The sequence below is a fragment of the Rana temporaria genome, chromosome 1, assembly GCF_905171775.1.
Source record: "Rana temporaria chromosome 1, aRanTem1.1, whole genome shotgun sequence".
NCBI classification, from domain to species: Eukaryota; Metazoa; Chordata; class Amphibia; order Anura; family Ranidae; genus Rana; species Rana temporaria.
Window position 1 is genome coordinate 140500126 of NC_053489.1, and position 18335 is coordinate 140518460.

The 18335-nt window shown below is 41.6% G+C and overlaps 1 protein-coding gene across 3 annotated transcripts in view; it reads right to left on the reverse strand.

Moving 5' to 3' along the window:
* The window catches only part of MCC (MCC regulator of WNT signaling pathway), a 415517-nt gene that overhangs the window by 56364 nt on the left and 340818 nt on the right, over positions 1 to 18335 (reverse strand). For all 3 annotated transcript variants that reach the window (XM_040343573.1, XM_040343584.1, XM_040343595.1), the window contains 3 exons: positions 4134 to 4280; positions 1017 to 1106; positions 772 to 920 (listed from right to left, as the gene is read on the reverse strand). In XM_040343573.1, the coding sequence (XP_040199507.1) occupies positions 772 to 920; positions 1017 to 1106; positions 4134 to 4280 (386 nt within the window). The remainder of the gene's footprint in view (positions 1 to 771; positions 921 to 1016; positions 1107 to 4133; positions 4281 to 18335) is intronic.

Below are 18335 nucleotides of genomic sequence, written 5' to 3' on the forward strand. Positions count from 1 at the left end.
TAAAACAACTAGCCGATTCCCCTAGACAAAACGAGCATCCATCTAAGGGGAAAAAGGGTCATGTGCGGGTGAACCTCCGCTTTAAGAAAAGTGGGCATTTCCATCTTTAACCACTTCAATACTGGGACACTTTAACATCCTTCCTGCCCAGGCTAATTTTCAGCTTTCAGCGTTGTCAGACTTTGAATGACAATTGCATGGTCATGCAACACTGTACTCACATGAAATTTTTTGGATTTTTTCCACACAAATAGTGCTTGCTTTTAGTCATATTTAATCACCACTGTTTTTTTTTTTATATACAAAAAAATCTAAAATTTTGACAAACAATTTTGAATAATAATAAAAAAAAGCATTTTTCTTGGCGTCTGTTATAAAATTTAGCAAATTATCTTTCGTCATAAATTTAGGCCAAACTGTATTCTGCTACATTTCTTTGGGGGTCATAACCCAAATTCAGTGTATATTAGTCTGTATGAAAGTTAGAGTCCATATATACAGTTTATATAGCCCTCCGGGGCTTTCATGCTCTTATGATGGAGATTTTTTTCTGTATTTTTTCTATATGGATCATGTACATGTATTCTGTATGAATTTTTACCCACACATTGTCTTTGTCTAACATATTATATAATAAACTTTTGTCTTTTATTACATTAATGATTTTCATTGGTGCCCTTAAATCCCTTCCATAGTTTTGCTTTTCCTATATTTTAAATTACATTCATACAAAAGAAAGCCTCAGCAATATCAACGCATGAAAGCATGTACCTATTTAATCGCTCTGTTTCCACCTCAAACTCTCGGATTTTGCTCTCTGAGATGGCAGATCCATGGGAGTAAAGGGTTTGAAATATCTCCTGTATATTGGAGCAATCTTGCAAAGAATGAGCCAAGTGTTCAGCCACACTGCTAGATACCTGCAGAACATACAAAATTAAAATGATCACTAAAAATAAATGTTCAAACTAATTGACAGCTAAACTTTTACAGATGTTTTTTGTTCTTGTACTCACACCAATGCTGCTGATCTCAGAACCCAGAACTGGCCTTTCCGAAGATGAGGACTCTGACCTGGTCTTAGACAACTTAACCCGCTCTGCAATCTGCCAAGAATGTACAAAATGGTTACGATTACCAGAGAACAGTACTAAACATGAAATTCAAGCCAATACCGAGTTAAAATGGGGAACCCCTGACAGGTTTTACTTTTGTGTAACACCACTGAGGAGATATTCTGTTGTCCCAGGGCTTAATTATGGCCCCAGCTCTTGTCTTGGTGACAGACCTCAAAAAGTGTTCTAAACCTTTCCTACTTTAAAGCTGGCCATGCACTGATTGATGAATCTCCCTGTTGAGCTAATGTGTTCTGACAGCAGAGGATTGAGGCTGTCAGGCTACCTGAACAGTGGCTGCGTGTGACTGCATGCAAGTGCTCTGAATTTTAACCCATATGTTTCAATTGAAGCATGTTGAGCAGGAGGGGCCTGCAATAAAGCAAACTTTGGCTGGTTCATCAGCCAGCTATACACCAATTTTTTTTTGTTATTATGCCCTCTGTCATGTGCTTCATTACCCTGTTCCATGACATGGATAAGATATATAGTTACAAATACAGACATTTTTACCTGTTAATTGAAATTTGATTGCAGTGTTTAATGTCCCTTTATACAGTTTGTTTGGGCCATGCTGGCTCAAACAAACTTACCATCCACTGCACTCAGCTACATACAGTACACAGCGCTGTGTTTCAACAGTGGGATGGTGTGTTGCAATGGCTAATTTAGGGATTTTTTTTTTAACCACGTAAATATGTGTAATAACACATTTTAGCTACAATCTAGAAAACAGAAGCAGGGCTTCCTCTACTCAAATTCGAATTACTTTGCTTAACTGGCTCATAAAGGCCAATTCAACAGGAAGTGATGTTGGAAGGAAATGGAGGGAAGCTCCATAACAATACTTAGGTAGAAGGAAGCAAGGTCTGCACCATAGGCGACTTCATACGACGAAAGTGAACTTCACCTGGGAATGATACTAGATCTACACTATAAGAGAGCCTGATTTCTGCAATGGATCGAATAGCCTGTGTCCTGGTTACTTACAGAGATCGTGAAGCTGAAATAACCCAACAAGCTACCCAAGTGACTTTTTAGTGCATCACTTTTGCATACCGACTATTGTAATTGCTCATTTACTATAAAGGTTACATAGCGTGTGCACGTGTTGTATGCATATTTGCAATACTCTGCATGTCACGTATGGTTTTGCTACAACAGAAAAAAAATTGCATGTGTAGCAAGTCCTGTCTAGCAAAAGCATATTAATATACCACAAATGTTTCCGTTTCTTTGCTTTAGTGCAAAGTAACCTAAAAGATACAAAGTGGACTATTGGGGGCTGTTGTGCTTTGTATCTTTTAGGTTACTTTGCAAGGAATATAGAATGTAGGGCACTCAAAGTCAAGATCCAGTGTGCAAATCAAACATCACTGGCCAGCTCTACATCATGGGATCCAAAAACAGCCACTAAGTTACACACTGAGTGTAATCCATCTTAAAATTACTAGGTAGACATAGGTTGTAAGCAGTCAGATCTTCATTGAAGCATCAGAGAAAAGAAAAATGAATGGTTAAAAAAGAAAAATACTTCAAGATGAAAATAGGTTCATCACCTAAGCAAACAAATGGAGTTTAGCGGACTGGGTTGGGTTACAGCGATAGCAAAAGTAAAAAGTAAATAAAACAAACATGTCTATGCTTAAATGCTCTGTGCAATAGAATTGCACAGAGTGCTGTGCAATAGAATTGCACAGAGTGGCCACGAACCTCCTCTTCTTGGGTTCCCCGTCGATGCTCCTGGCCCCTCTTCTCTGTCCAGTGCCCAATGGCTTCCCATGGGGGCACTGGTGTGTGCTCACCCCCGATGCTGGGTCCATTGACACAGACAGCAGGACGTTGCCCGCCCCTTGCCACTGGAATGCATTGAGAGCACTGGAAGGCAATGGCTTCCAGTGCCCCAGCAAAACCAGTGAGACCCCGGAATTGAGAGGAGAGAAGAGCTGCAGGTAGGTAAAAGGGGATGTGAAGGGGGATGCTGAGGCCTAAATAATTTTTTACCTTAATGCAAGAAATGCATCAAGGTAAAAAATGTTTAGACTTTAGAACCACTTTAAACGAGGGCACTCTAGAGACGATCCTAGCAAGTTTGTTTTCCCAGAGTCCAATAACCTAAGGGTAGCCTGCATATAAGTCATGGACTATGACAACAAGTACTGTGTCCTGTACTGTACGATTAGGATAAGTGTATGAACATACAATGCATCACTGAGGCCTTGATACCAATAACACTTTGTTAAAATAGACAGTGTGCACATCTGGTGTAAAACTGATAATGAAGATCTGCCAGCACAGTACAGACAGGGTTACTTATAAGCCTACCTCCCAGTCCCCTCTATAACAACATTACAAAAAAGTAAAAGAGTATGTAAAATGTTACACCTTAAAGTCGGAATTTATTTTTATCTTAATGCATTCTATGCATTAAGATAAAAAGCCTTCTGTGCATAGCAGCCTGCCCAACACCCCTAAATACTTAAATACTGAGCACACTCTCTGTCCATCGATGTCCACAAGTCCCTCGACCGTCAGGAACTCTCCCTCTTGATTGGCTGAGACATAGCAGTGGTGCCATTGGCTCTCGTGGCTGTCAAAGTCAGTAAGCCAATTAGGGGGGAGAGGGGGCAGGGCTGAACGGTAGCTACGTGTCTGAATGGACACCGGGAGCGGTGACTGGGCTCGGGTGCCCCCATAGCAAGCTGATTGCTGTGGGGGCAAATCGACAGGAGGGAGGGGCCAGGAGCAGCAAAGAGGGACCCGAGAAGAGGAGGATCCAGGCTGCTCTGTGCAAATCTACTGCACAGAGGAGACAAGTATAACCTGGTTGTTATTTAAAAAAAGAGACTTTACAATCGCTTTAATTTAAAAGGCATACTCCAGTTAAACCAGAAAGTAAAAACTTGAAATGCATATAGAGAACACTACACCTAGATACCAAAGGCAAGACAAGTTAAAAAGAATAACAATTATATAATAATGTTTAATTGCCAATAGCACTTGTACAGGATGGCTCACCTTAGCTATAGGAATGTCATTACTACTGCTGCTCGTGCTTAGCTCTCCAGTGCTTGGGTTTACTGGTCTACTTGCAGAAGTGAGACGACCAGGACTAGAGGGACCACTTGCCTGCACACTTTGAAGTCTGGTCTGGAGTTCTCTCACCTAAAATAAAAATGGACTAGTCATTATTGCTAGAAAAACACATATAGGCAAACAAACTCATCCAGAGCTATAAGGTCATTTTCACTTGCATTATCCCCGTGGCAAGGACATGTACAGACCAACTCTACTTTTTCGCTTACATTTTTTTTTATAGAAAAGTATACCATACATATACATACATACATACATACACATAAATATTTATTGTTTGGTGGTTCCAAGTAAAATTGAGTACAACCAGCCTGTTGTATTTTACATGTGATTATTGCTAGCGGCGGTTATCGCCTCTAGCAATAATCACTGTGTACCTGTGGTGGCAGGTAAGAAAATTGGCATCTATGGCCGGCCTAATGTATACCTTCTATTGACTTTAAAGAGACAGTATTCAATAAAAGTTCTGCTCAAAGATCAAATGTTTTTAATCCCGTTATTCCAGGCACACTGATGGGTGCAGCTCCAAAGGGGCTCGTCTTGTCCAGCTGGATAAATATGCAGGAGTGAGGAGCATACAACGATGCTGCCCGATTCGAAGACTTCAATGCTGTTTTCAACAGTTTTTGATCTTTTTTTATCCTCTCTCGATTTTTTGGGGTTTCTGCTTTTAGTGTGGTTATACATTCTTGTTTTTACAAAGACATTAGTAAAGTAAATTTTTTAATGGTACTAGGGTTCCATTAAGCCTTTATAGTTTTGTGCGTTTTTCTTTTTATCTTTGTTTTTATGAGCTGGCTAAAGATAATTTTGCATATATATTTTTCTGTTTTTGGCATTGTACCACGAACAATGTGTCACATTGCAATAGATTTTTTATATAATTTTTTAAACATTCTTTCCTAAATTACTTTCCTAAATTACTTTCCTAAATTACTGGCATGGCATGTGTATGTGAACATAAAAGCAGCGCCTGATATTTGGTAAAGTTGTTTCAGTCTTTCCAACGGAGATACTAAACCTAAAACCAAAAATTTAACATATTGCAGCTTACCAGTCATTCGATGTGATGGCTGCATCAGTTTTTTTTCCAATGCCGCATACACACGGAAAAAAACTGTTTTTCTCAACGTGATTCCTGCCTTGCATACACACAATCGTGATAAAAAATGCTCGAGCAAAGCGTAGTGACGTACAACACGTACAACGGCACTATAAAGGGGAAGTTCCATTCGAATGGCGCCACCCTTTGGGCTTGATTATGCAAATTTCCCTTATCATAAATTGCTTCTGAGCATGGGCGTTTTTTCCCCCCGTCAAAGCCTATACACGCCCATTTTTCACGACGAGAAAAACAACGGCGTGAAAAACGTTGAAAAAAAAATAGAGCAGGTTCAAAAATTTTAATGCCCATTTTTCTCGTCGAGAAAAATGCTCTGGAGCCTACACACGATCGTTTTTAATGACCAATTAAAAAATGGCATTTTTCTCGTCATGGAAAACTGTAATGTGTACGCGGCATTAGGCTTTTTGCCTCGGTTTTCACCTGGTGATCTGGCCAGTAACACATCCTGTATTAGAGTGCCCCCACTCTGGAGGAATGAGCTCTGGGGGAACCTTTAGACAGCAGCATTGTCAGTCTGGGGTGAGGGTAGTTTTAGATGTACTATCAGATTTAAATACTTTAACAAATTGAAGCCAAACTCCAGCTAATGCTTTATAAAGCAGTTACCGCAAACTGTTTTTTTCTTTTGGGATAAAGGTTTTACAATAAATAAAAGCTGGTCATTCTAAGCACCCCTGCTAGTCTTACATTGTTTGTTTCATCTCTGTAACTAAAACATTCTGCTGGAGAAGAGCTTGTTCATTTGAAAAACAGAAAGCCTAAAAAATAAACCAATGCAGGAATCGCATCTAAGTAATGGTATGCTGCAATATAAAATGCTTGTTTTGGGGTTTAATTAAACTGCTTTAATCTATTTTCTGCTTACCAGGCTGATGAGGCATATAACCAAAAGTCATACCTCCACTGCCACCTCTGACTATGCCCAGGACTACGTGAAATGCGTTAGAGGAGTATGGTCTTGGAGGAGAAAAAAATTTAAACTAGTAAGTCGTAGAATCGAATGGCTTCAGTAAGCGCTCCTATCTTCTTCTGCTTGTTCATCAAAGACTTTAAGTGGAACTACACTGCCTCTGAGCACCACAAACCAAAATCGCAACTGAATAAAATGTTAATATTTAGGCTTCATTTCCACTGGCGTTTTTACAGCCACTTGTGTTAGCCTTTTTTACAGCTTAAAAACGCCTGTCCATGTTTATTTTGTAAAAAAAAAAAAATTAGAGCTCAAAAACGCTGCGGTAGCGTTTTTGAGCGTTTTCGCGCGTTTGAGCGTTTAATGTCTGGCGTTTTTACAGCTCTACTCTGGAGCTTCAGAACGCCCTGGTTCTGCGTTTTTTTACAGCTCAAAAACGCCTATGCCATTTTCAGCTCAAAAACGCCTATGTGGGCATGATGCCATAGAATAACATGGACAGGCGTTAAGCTGTAAAAAACGCTCAGAAAAGTGGCTGTAAAAACGTTAGTGGAAATGAAGCCTTAAAGTAAACTCATCCTGGTCTCCATGCATTATTTTGCTAATAACCCTATAAAATATATCTGCCATAGCATTTCCGACTGCGGACATCTTGAGTAAGGGTAGATGATTTGTGTAGCATTTACTTCCTGGAACACATCTGCCAATAGCTCAGGCCTGCAGACAGGGAGGGTATGCTTAGATTAGGGTGACCAGACATCCCACGGTTTCCGGGGACAGTCACCGGATTGAGGACACTGTCCCTGGACCAAGTCTGTCCCCAGATTGGATTTGAACAGGGGCTCGGGCAATTTTAAAGACAGTCGTAACAGAATAAAAAAAAAAAAAAATCTGAATTGCACACCACCGCTACTACTAGCTTAGGAGGGTGTATTTGTTTCCATTATATGTGTCCCTTTCTGATGATCATGTGCTGGTCAGGGCGGAGGGACTATTTATTCAGTTTCGGGTGCATGCCCATTCAGCTTCGCTCACATGTTCTTCTGTCTTGGCTCAAGTCCCGGCCAGCCACCTGCTTGCTTATCTCCTTGCCTTCCCTGGCAGAGTGATCTTCCTCTGCTCCCCACCCAGTAGTAGCCAGGGCCTGGAGCGTAAGACTCGACAGGCTGTGAGGCGGGCAGCGATGGCCAGAGAGTCGCTGATTGCCTCCACTACTAGGAAAAACAAAAAAAATGTCCCCAGATTTAATTTAAAAAATCTGGTCGCCTTGGCTTAGATGAGAAGACCCCTTCGCCCCTCCTGAAGAATCCTGGGATGTACGACATGTGTCTAGGCAAGAAACCCAAAAGTACCATTAAAAAAATAAAATAAATAAATGATATACTTTCCTATCGATTTACTAATGCTAGCAGCATAAGGATTAAAAATAGTCATTGTTAACCACTTCCAGACCTTAGGTGTTTTTCAAATTTGGTGTTTGCAGGACTAAAACATTTTTTTCTGCTAGAAAATTACTTAAAACCCCCAAACATCATATATATTTTTTTATAACACCCTAGAGAATAAAATAGTGGTCATTGCAATACTTTTTGTCACACCGTATTTGCGCAGCGGTCTTACAAGCGCACTTTTTTTTGAAAAAATCACTTTTTTGAATTAAAAAATAAGACAACAATAAATTAGGCCCAATTTTTTTATATATTGTGAAAGATAATGTTACGCCGAGTAAAATGATACCCAACATGTCACGCTTAAAAATTGCGCCCGCTCGTGGCATGGTGTCAAACTTTTACCCTTAAAAATCTCGATAGGCGACGTTTACAAAATTCTATAGGTTGCATTTTTTGAGCTACAGAGTAGGTCTAGGGCTAGAATTATTGCTCTCGCTCTAACGATCGCGGCGATACCTCACTTGTGTGATTTGAACACCGTTTTCATATGCAGGCGCTACTCGCGTATGCGTTCGCTTCTACGCGCGAGCTCGTCGGGACGGGGCGCTTTAAAAAAAATTTTGTTTGTTTTCTTATTTATTTTTATTTATTTTATTACTTTTTACACTGAAAAAAATTTGATCACTTTTATTCCTATTATAAGGAATATAAACATCCCTTGTAATAGAAAAAAACATGACAGGTCCTCTTAAATATGAGATCTGGGGTCAAACAGACCTCAGATCTCATATTTAGACGACATTGCAAGAAAAAAAAAAATTGAAACTGTAATTTTTTCAAATGACAAAAAAAAAAAATGTTTCTTTAAGAGGCTGGGCGGGACTGACGTTTTGACGTCACTTCCGCCCAGCAGAGCTATGGGGACGGGTGAAGGACATTTTTCCTTCAGTCGCGTCCCCAGTCAGCAGCCAAACGCACCCGATCTCCTCCGCCGCTACCGACGGCTACGGTAAGCGGCGGAGGGCGCGGGAGAGCGGCGAGAGGGGGGGCCCCTCTCCCGCCACCGATAACGGCGATCTTGCGGCGAAGACCGCCGTTATCGTGTACAGGACCGCTCACACTAAAGATGGATACCTTGGTTGTGGCAGCAGCTGCTGCCGTTACTGAGATATCCATCTTTAAAAAGAGAACGTACATCGTCGTGCGCAGGTCTGGAAGTGGTTAATTGAGAGAGTGAAGTTCCACTTTAAGTTGACAATGCCCCATGCACCAGATATAGAGTAGTCACCTGGGGATATGGGCTTCTCTCTCCCGGCATGGTAGCTTCACCATTGTCAGCCTCTTTCTGCTATATACCTATGCTATATATGTGTATATTCCTGAGAACTTTGTGCAACTCTGCAGTACTTTACCAAAAATTAGGCAAATCGAACAGATTTTATTTTTATATTATACAGGTGTATTCTGCATTTTACTACCTATGGCGTCTCTTTTCTTTATTCCAGTCTAGTGCCGTTTGTGGGTTTCATTTTTCAAATATCAATTAACCTTGTAAGGTTTCTACAAAGGTCTATATTTACCGCTCCGACAAATGAATGATTAAAAGTCAGAAGATAATGAAAGAATATGATTACATTAGAAGACATGTGTTTGCTAAATTCAGAAAAAAAAAAAAAAGCATACTCCACAATGAATGAGTACATTTCAGAAAACCACTGACACAATACAGATAAGGAGATAGAGACAAAAGACAGCAGAAGCACCCTGAAGCAATTAGCCATCCTTCGCATGATTAGAATTATAGTGCCTGACTTTGCACTTGTGTGTGCCTTCACCTCAGATCAGTCACATGAGCTCTTTTGATAAGAGACTGGCAGGCAACCAAAAAACCCCAGCCTGAAAGAGTGGTGACTGATGACAAGCTGAATTTACTCTAATCAAATAAGTAATGGATCACAGCCAAGGAAAAGCAAAAAGATGAGCGCTGTAATGTGGATGATAATAGGTATCGGTAATAAAGCAAGAAAATGCCATCTTTATGGGGCTGCGTGCATATACAATATATAATGTAAAGCATGAACTTTAGAGAAAATGCAAGGGAATCGATCAAAAATGGATCACCCTGAAGAGACTGCATATTAGAACATATTAGATGTTCTTTTGAATATCCTAGTTGAGAAAAAAAACAAAAACATATCCAATATTTATTTAATGAGAAAGGAAGGTATCTCAATACGAGTCACTGTACTGCAGCACTGAGATCCTGGACAGAACCCTCACCAAAATCATGGTAAGTATGAAAACGATATGTTCTCCCCATGTCAGGGTGAGCTTTTAGTGTTTAGATTTAAAAATCCTGAAAAATAGCAGTTCGATACCTGGCTTCCACCATCAAAGACCATAGTCAGGCCCAGATTTACTCCCTGTGCCCCCCAAGGCCGGGTCCTACAATGCCGCCCCCCCACACACATTACACGTACACACTGACCTACCTAACCATTACACACACACCTGACGCACACACTGACCCACCTACCCGACGCACACACCAAACCACCTACCCGACGCACACACCGAACCACCTACCTGACGCACACACTGATCCACCTACCTGACGCACACACTGACCCACCCACCTGATTTTACACACACACACACACACACACACACACTGACCCACCTACCAGACACATACACTGACCCACCCGCCGGCTGGGAGGTCAGCTTACCTCTCGATGCTTCCATCCCCCGCTGCACTCACACACAGACAGTGCCGCTCCAGAGGGACAGGCTGGAGCAAACGAGTCCCGGAGCGGCGCTGTGAAATTTTACTGTAAGGAGAGGGGGGGGGGGGGGGGGGGGGGGGAGTACTCGGTGGCGGGTGGCGAAAAATTGCTACAAGTGCCGCTCCTTCACCAACTGCCGCCCCGAGGCCTGGCCTCGGTGGCCTTGTGGGAAATCCGGCCCTGACCATAGTATTTTTGTTAGTCAAGCCGCAATACTATGGAGTGAAAAGTAATGTTAGTGTGTGCATTGCCTCATTGAATACATTCAGAAATCGCAGACACAGTACAACACTGATAAAAAAAAAAAGTTTCATGTTGCTTATATATTGTTGTATATGTCAGTATGATAAAATGTAAATCTAAATGTAGACATATGCACACACCTATGACAACAAATTTGTAGATGTCTATATATTTATGCAAACCCATTCCACAGCATGTTACAGAGGACTATATTCATATGAGTGCAGCTGAGCATACAATGCAATGTCCCTACCACAGAGAAAAGCTGAGTACCTGGGGAAAACTCAAACAAGGGACAATGTAGTGCAGAGAGCATGCCTGGTGGGAACTGACCCTCGCCCCTCATCTGTCTGGCTGCCTTGTAATTCTTCTCACAGACTGAAATGCTGCTGTGAGTTAGCTGAAGGATCACATTTCGTTTAGCTGTGACCAAATGTTTCTGTCAGCTGTATTTCATTAATCTGTTTGATTCATTAAAGGAAACCTTTTCTCAGAGCAAAATGGGATAAAGTCATTTCTGACTTCCCAATCTGGGAGTCCCAGACCCAAAACATGTACAGATAAGGGCTCTTTCACACGGGAGGCCCGTTCAGGTCCGCCTGAACGGTTTTTGGGCGGACCTGAACGGGCGCTCCGTGCTCCTACATGGAGTCGCGGATATCAGCGTTGACATGCCCGCTGACATCCGACCCGCTCCGATCCGCCAAAGTGTGATGGAGGAAGAAACTACTTTTCTATCCGTCTAGCGGATCGGATGAACACGGACAGACGGTCCGTGTTCATCCCATCCCCCCATAGGGGAGAGCGGAGAAAGGACAGGGCAGTCCCTGTCAGTGTGCAGGGACCACCCTGTCATCCGCCGGCTCAGCTGGGATCAATGGAGCGATCCCAGCTGAGCAAGCGGAGGTTCACGGGGCGGATCATTACTGATCCGCCCCATGTGAAAGGGGCCTAAGGAGTTCTTCTCATCAGTTTTCCTGATCCTCATACTTGTGGATTACTGTCTCAGAAGTATTATAGCCAGAAGGTCAGAGTGACAGCCAGGCAACAAGAATTTAAAAGGTCCATAATTGAAGCCTTCCCATTCCACCACGTTTTTTTAAATGTCATTAAAAACGATCGTGTGTGGGCTCCAGAGCATTTTTCACGATGTAAAAAATGGGCATTAAAAATTTTGAACATGCTCTAATTTTTCACAACGTTTTTAACGTCGTAAAAAATGGTCGTGTGTGGGTTTTAACGACGTGAAAAAAACGTGCATGCTCGGAAGCAAGTTATGAGACGGGAGCGCTCGTTCTGGTAAAACTAGCGTTCGTAATGGAGACACATTCATCACGCTGTAACAGACTGAAAAGCGCGAATCGTCTCTCACCAAACTTTTACTAACACGAAATCAGCAAAAGCAGCCCCAAGGGTGGCGCTATCCGCATGGAACTTCCCCTTTATAGTGCCGTCGTTCGGGTTGTACATCACTGCGCTTTGCTAGAGCATTTTTTTCACAATCGTGTGTAGGCAAGGCCGTTTTAATGATCGGGTTGAAATAAACTTAGTTTTTTCTAGACCATGAAAAACGTAATTTTTTACAACCCGAAAAACGGTCATGTGTACAGTTGTGACCACAAGTTTTGCGAATGACACAACTATTAGTTTTCACAAAGTTTGCTGCTAAACTGCTTTTAGATCTTTGTTTCAGTTGTTTGTGATGTAGTGAAATATAATTACACGCACTTCATACGTTTCAAAGGCTTTTATCGACAATTACATCGACATTTATGCAAAGAGTCAGTATCTCGGACCTGCCTGGTGTGTTCCTTGTTCTTCATGATGCGCTTTAAACGGACCTCTGAGACTATCACAGTGCAGGTGCATTTCTACGGAGACTTGATTACACACAGGTGGATTCTATTTATCATCATTAGTCATTTAGGTCAACATTGGATCATTCAGAGATCCTCACTGAACTTCTGGAGAGAGTTTGCTGCACTGAAAGTAAAGGGGCTGAATAATTTTGCACGCCCATTTTTTCAGTTTTAATTTGTTAAAAAAGTTTGAAATATCCAATAAATTTCGTTCCACTTCATGATTGTGTCCCACTTGTTGTTGATTCTTCAAAAAAAATTACAGTTTTATATCTTTATGTTTGAAGCCTGAAATGTGGCAAAAGGTCGCAAAGTTCAAGGGGGCCGAATACTTTCGCAAGGCACTGTGCATACGCACATGCCAATTATCAGTTTTTTATTTCTGAAAAATAGTTTTATGTACCGTATTTATCGCAGTATAACGCGCTCCCGCGTATACCGCGCACCCCTAAAGTGGCCCCCAATCCTGTGGAAAAAACTTTTTTTTGTACTTACAGTTTTGGTGTCTTGCGCGGCGTCCATCGGCGGCCTCGTCCGGTCCAGTGTCCTTCGGCAGGGTCGGGCGTCCTCCTTCGGCAGGGTCGGGCGTCCTCCTTCGGCAGGGTCGGGCGTCCTCCTTCGGCAGGGTCGGGCGTCCTCCTTCGGCAGGGTCGGGCGTCCTCCTTCGGCAGGCGGGTCGGGTGACCTCTTCGGCGGGTCGGTTGTCCTCTTCGGCCGGTCCGGCGTCCTTCTGCGGCGTCCTCCCCGCTCGTTTCCCGCCACGAGTTTGAATACTGCGCCGGCATATACCGAGCGCAGTACACTCGTGAATCCTCGGGCAGGCTCGGCAACTGTCGCGCTGACGTCCTGTACGCTCAGGACGTCAGTGCGAGAGGCGCCGAGACCGCCCAAAGATTCACGAGTGTACTGCGCTCGGTATATGCCGGCGCAGTATTCAAACTCGTGGCGGGAAAGCGGGTATCGGCGTATATTGCGCACCCACGATTTTGCCCTGATTTTCAGGGCAAAATAGTGTGCGGTATACGCAGATAAATACGGTATATATTTTTTTAATTTTACTTCACCAACTTAGACTATTGTGTTCTGATCCATCACATATAATTCAGGCTGCAAGGTAACAAAATAGTTAAAAAGCGGGGGGGGGGGGGGGGGGGGGTGAATACTTTTGCAAGGCACTGTACATTAAGGGTAATCGATCTTCTTGATAGAAGTGTTGTTAATAGTGAAGAAAAATAAAGAATGGTTTAGAAAACTTCTATAATAAAACGAAGTCCATCAAATCCCCATGGAGATAATAGGGTTATATGAGGATGCACTAGGGGTATTCCCAGCAAAGTTTTGCCAGAGTCCAATCACTTGAAGGTAGTGGCATATAACTGGTCTGGGACTTTCTGTTCTGTACCGCACAATCTTGTTTTATTATCCATTGAGGGTCACAGGACTGAAGCTGTTTTTAGATGTTTGGGACATGCAAAAGAAGTCCAACTGCGGGGTGGACACATTGTGTATCATTAATGATTATTATGGCTCACGGGACTCTTTTCTCCATGTTTTTTTTCTTGTGTTCAGAAGCAGAAATATTCCCGACATATTTTCATCCTACACTATAGCTGGTGAAAACACAGCTCATCTACTTCTATATTGCAAGGCTTTTCAGTGACTGTGACAGCACTGAACTCTGGTTAGCATTCACTGGAGCGTGGATTAAATCCAGTGTCATTAAATGACTGTCAGTGTCAGTCTTCACTCTTACAGACGTTGCAGGCCGCACCTAGGAATGCATAATTAGCCAAACTGCCAAGATTCCAGAATGTTCTCGTTTTGTGGATTTTAACATCAAAGAGAAAATTGTCTACATGAGAAAATCACTTAATGAGAGTGGTTAGATTCTTATTCCCATCCAAGACCTTAATCATAATCTTTCATCATTCTCACATTGTCTGTTCTTCTTCGTACAGATGAGGAACTATGACGTAGTTACCTCTGGCCTAATGCTCCCGAAATTAATCAGATACAGAACACTTCATGTTTGTAAACAATTAGAAAATACTCACAAAATTCAAAAGAAAAAGATTTAGAAATAAGGACCATCTGCTTCCAAAATAACCACGCAGCTAAGCCTCAGTTTAATTTGAGAAAAAAATAAAAATAAAGATGATGTTAACCCTAACTGAAAAGGACCTTTAGTTTGCTAAAACACTGTTCATAATGTAAAATTAAGCTGGCCATACATTATACAATTTTCCTATTAAATGTCCCTTAGGTTTTCCTTCAACCATGTAGTGCAAGGGCCTGCCTAATTGCATACAGATTGAAAGTGTTTAGGTCTGACCTCATATTATATGGTTTTGGTAAATCTAAAGGATTTGTGCTGAAACAGGCAGCCATAGTGTCTCCAATGAAGTGACAGGGTGACAACACAGGAGCACAGTTGGGAGACAGGAAAAGGGAACTGTCACCCAAACAGGAAGTGCCTGAACCAGGACCTTCAGAACAGACTAGCCAGGTATAATTCTAATGCAAGCTGCAGCTTTGAAATACTGAAAATTACTTTGAAGTTTAAGATCCTCAAACTTATGAGATTTTAGTCTTTAGGTTTAGCCTTTGGGCAATTTTCATTTGTGTGACCCACGCCGCCACGCGATGAAGTTGTCCTCAATTTCCATGTCAAAAATTTGGTTTTCCATGATTTATCAAAGTCATTCACTTCTAGGGTCAATAATGTGATAAGACATAGCTGCCTCTGTCAGACTTACCACTGGTTGATGCTGCCAAGGTTTGTGGTTAGTCGCACACAGCTACACACGAGCCTTGCACACTCATCAAAACATTATTCACAACAGAGAGCCATAGGACATTGGACTATAAACAGATTATGAATGTAAACTGCCATGCACATTTGTACGGACTGCCACCTACATATGCCAGTGACTTGTCCTTAAGGTTCCCCTAACGGGAAAGTTCCTTCAAGGACTGTGCAGGCGCAAACTTGCCGACGGAAATCTCCTAACCTCGTCCGGCATCCAGGCTCATTCTTTAACATCCCCGTGGATTCGAGGATGTTAAAAAAATAACCAGGAGGCCGAGCGAGCCATCCGAGCGAAGCGAGGACGTGAGGCCGACTGGCCACTTTCCTCGAAATCCACGTCGCCCTGGATGCCGGCTGAGGTTCGGAGATTTCCGTCGGCAAGTTTGCGCCTGCGCAGTCCTTACAGGAACCAGCTCGTTAGCTGGAACCATATCGGCAGATCAGATTGCGCCTGCGCAGGAACTTTCACGATAGCCGGAACCATATACAAATTTTGCCTCTGCATGCGAGTCCACCCCCATGATGTCATATTTACTGTGCAGGTCTGACCAAGGCTTATTATAGCAACCACACTACCCATGTACTCCCCAATTCTCTCTATAGAAGATGTAGTGTTGGTCAGCAAAATGTAGTAGATGAGATGGTCACAGGAAACTTGAAAGGTGAAAAAAAAAAAAAAAAAAAAAAAAGTGCGAGTCCATAGGCTGCATTTTTTTAGCTTTCCCATTAGGTGCAATAAAGTAAATATGTTATTTCTTTGGACTTGGTCATTTTGACAGTTTTTATTTAAAAAAAAAAGTCTTCCTTTTTGATTTAAAGTTTTTGTTTTGATGCGAGAGCCGATTTTCAAAAGGGTCCTTTCACTGAACGAGAGGTGGATCTGGTATGTGCGTGTAAATGACGGCGCTACAGCCGAGGCTCCCATATGCCTTCTAAATTAACTATATGCAAAAGCCAACACTCATCCTCAGGCTGGACAATCTACTTTATTAAATCGCAGGGAAAAATCCAGACCGGACGGTTCTAACGTGTTTAAACCAGGAAAGGCCATATGCCGCGTACACACGATCATTTTACGACATGTAAAAAAATGACGTTTTAAAAAAATGTCATTTAAAATGATCGTGTGTGGGCTTCACATAATTTTTCGTGTTCTGAAAAACGACAAAAAAAAAAAAAAAAAACACATGCTGCATTTTTTAACGACATTTTAAACTATGTTGTTTTTCGGGTTGTAAAAAATGATCGTGTGTGGGCTTAAACGACGTGAAAAACCTGCGCATGCTCAGAAGCAAGTTATGAGACGGGAGCGCTCGTTCTGATAAAACTGCCGTTCGTAATGGAGTAAGCACATTTATCATGCTGTAACAGACAGAAAAGCGCGAATCGTCTTTTACTAACACAAAATCAGCTAAAGGGTGACGTCATCCAAATGGAACTTCACCTTTATAGTGCAGTTGTATGTGTTGTACATCACCGCGCATTTTTTTTTTTTTTAACGATCGCGTGTGGGCAACGTCGTTTTAATGATGAAGTTGGAAAAAACGTTTTTTCTAGAGGCTGAAAAAGATGTTATTTTCCGGAACCCCAAATCCCTCAACATCACTATGAAGAAGCCTTTTAAAGTTAGATTAGCCATATATTAGAAAACCACCTTCTCCATCTGAACTACAGTTGTGATACACTTACATATTATTGCTGCATGCAGCATTTTTCACCTTCCCTGAACTGCTGCTGTGTCATACATTGTAAAAAGAAATTGTACACTTCTTTTTAGATTTACCAAAACCATATAATATGAGGTCAAACCTAAACACTTAAAATATGTATGCAATCAGGCAAGCCCTTGCACTACATAGCTGAAGGAAATTGAACAATAACATTTTATAATGTTTGGCCGCGTACACACGATCAAAAACTATGTATCCTGTATCTTCTCTGGGGGAAATCTTTCACACTCCTCCACTCCATTCTCACAAATAGAAAAGCTGTGTTAGTTTAGAAGGCTGACGCTGCAGGTATCCTGCAGGAGGAAATTACCTCATTCACTAATGAGCCGTGAGAAACACACAAACACTATCATGCACATGAGTTCTTAGCAATTGCTCTACAAAGCAGCACAATCTGTTAAAGGAATACATTAAACACCTAATTTAATTACATTTGCAAGAACAGAAAAACCTATTGAGAGCACTTTGTATGATTACTGATGTAAGCCGAAAGGAGCGGACCTATTGATCTTATAACTCTTTTTTAAAAATATAACAGATTGATTTATCTATCTCAGATAAACATTTTTTCTTTTTACACATTTCTGTGAATGGCTGGCTAAAGAGCAGACCAAACTGAATCAATTATTTGTGTTATTAAAAAAAAATGCAAGCAAGGACCTGTTAGGTAGTATAGTATAAAACCGAGGGCTTTAGCATATAAAAAAAGCAGAGCATGGTGGCTCAGTGGCTAGCACTTCATCCCTACAGCTTTGTCTCACACTGTGTGAATCAGACAGATGAATAAAGACAAAATAAAGAAAGAATATAGAAAGAAGAAAGATGGATTTGTTTGGGAAGCCTTGGGATTCCCCAATGATTCCTCCACAGAGTCTAGTAATAAGTGTTAATATAAGTGCAATAGTGATCTTTGCTTACATGCAAGAGAGGTGAAGTGGGTCATTGAGGACTTTTAACAGCCAACTTAGAATTTTTTTTTTACCCCAATTGTTCTGGGAAACACCTTCCCACTATTGTTAATTTATTTTCTTTTTTAAACCATCATTTTAAAATCAGTTTGAATGCATTCAAAATAAATGTCTGCTTCACTCAATGCAACCAGATTCTGATTCTGGATTTCATGGGCTGCACAGATAGTATATTTTTCCAACATCAAAACATGATGCCGTTAGTGCTCTCTTGGGGGGTGACTTTAATCGTCCTACATTTCCTAAAGGGAAAAAGATTTGGGTGGTCCCCTTAAACTGCAAAAGTGTACACAGATTTGGAA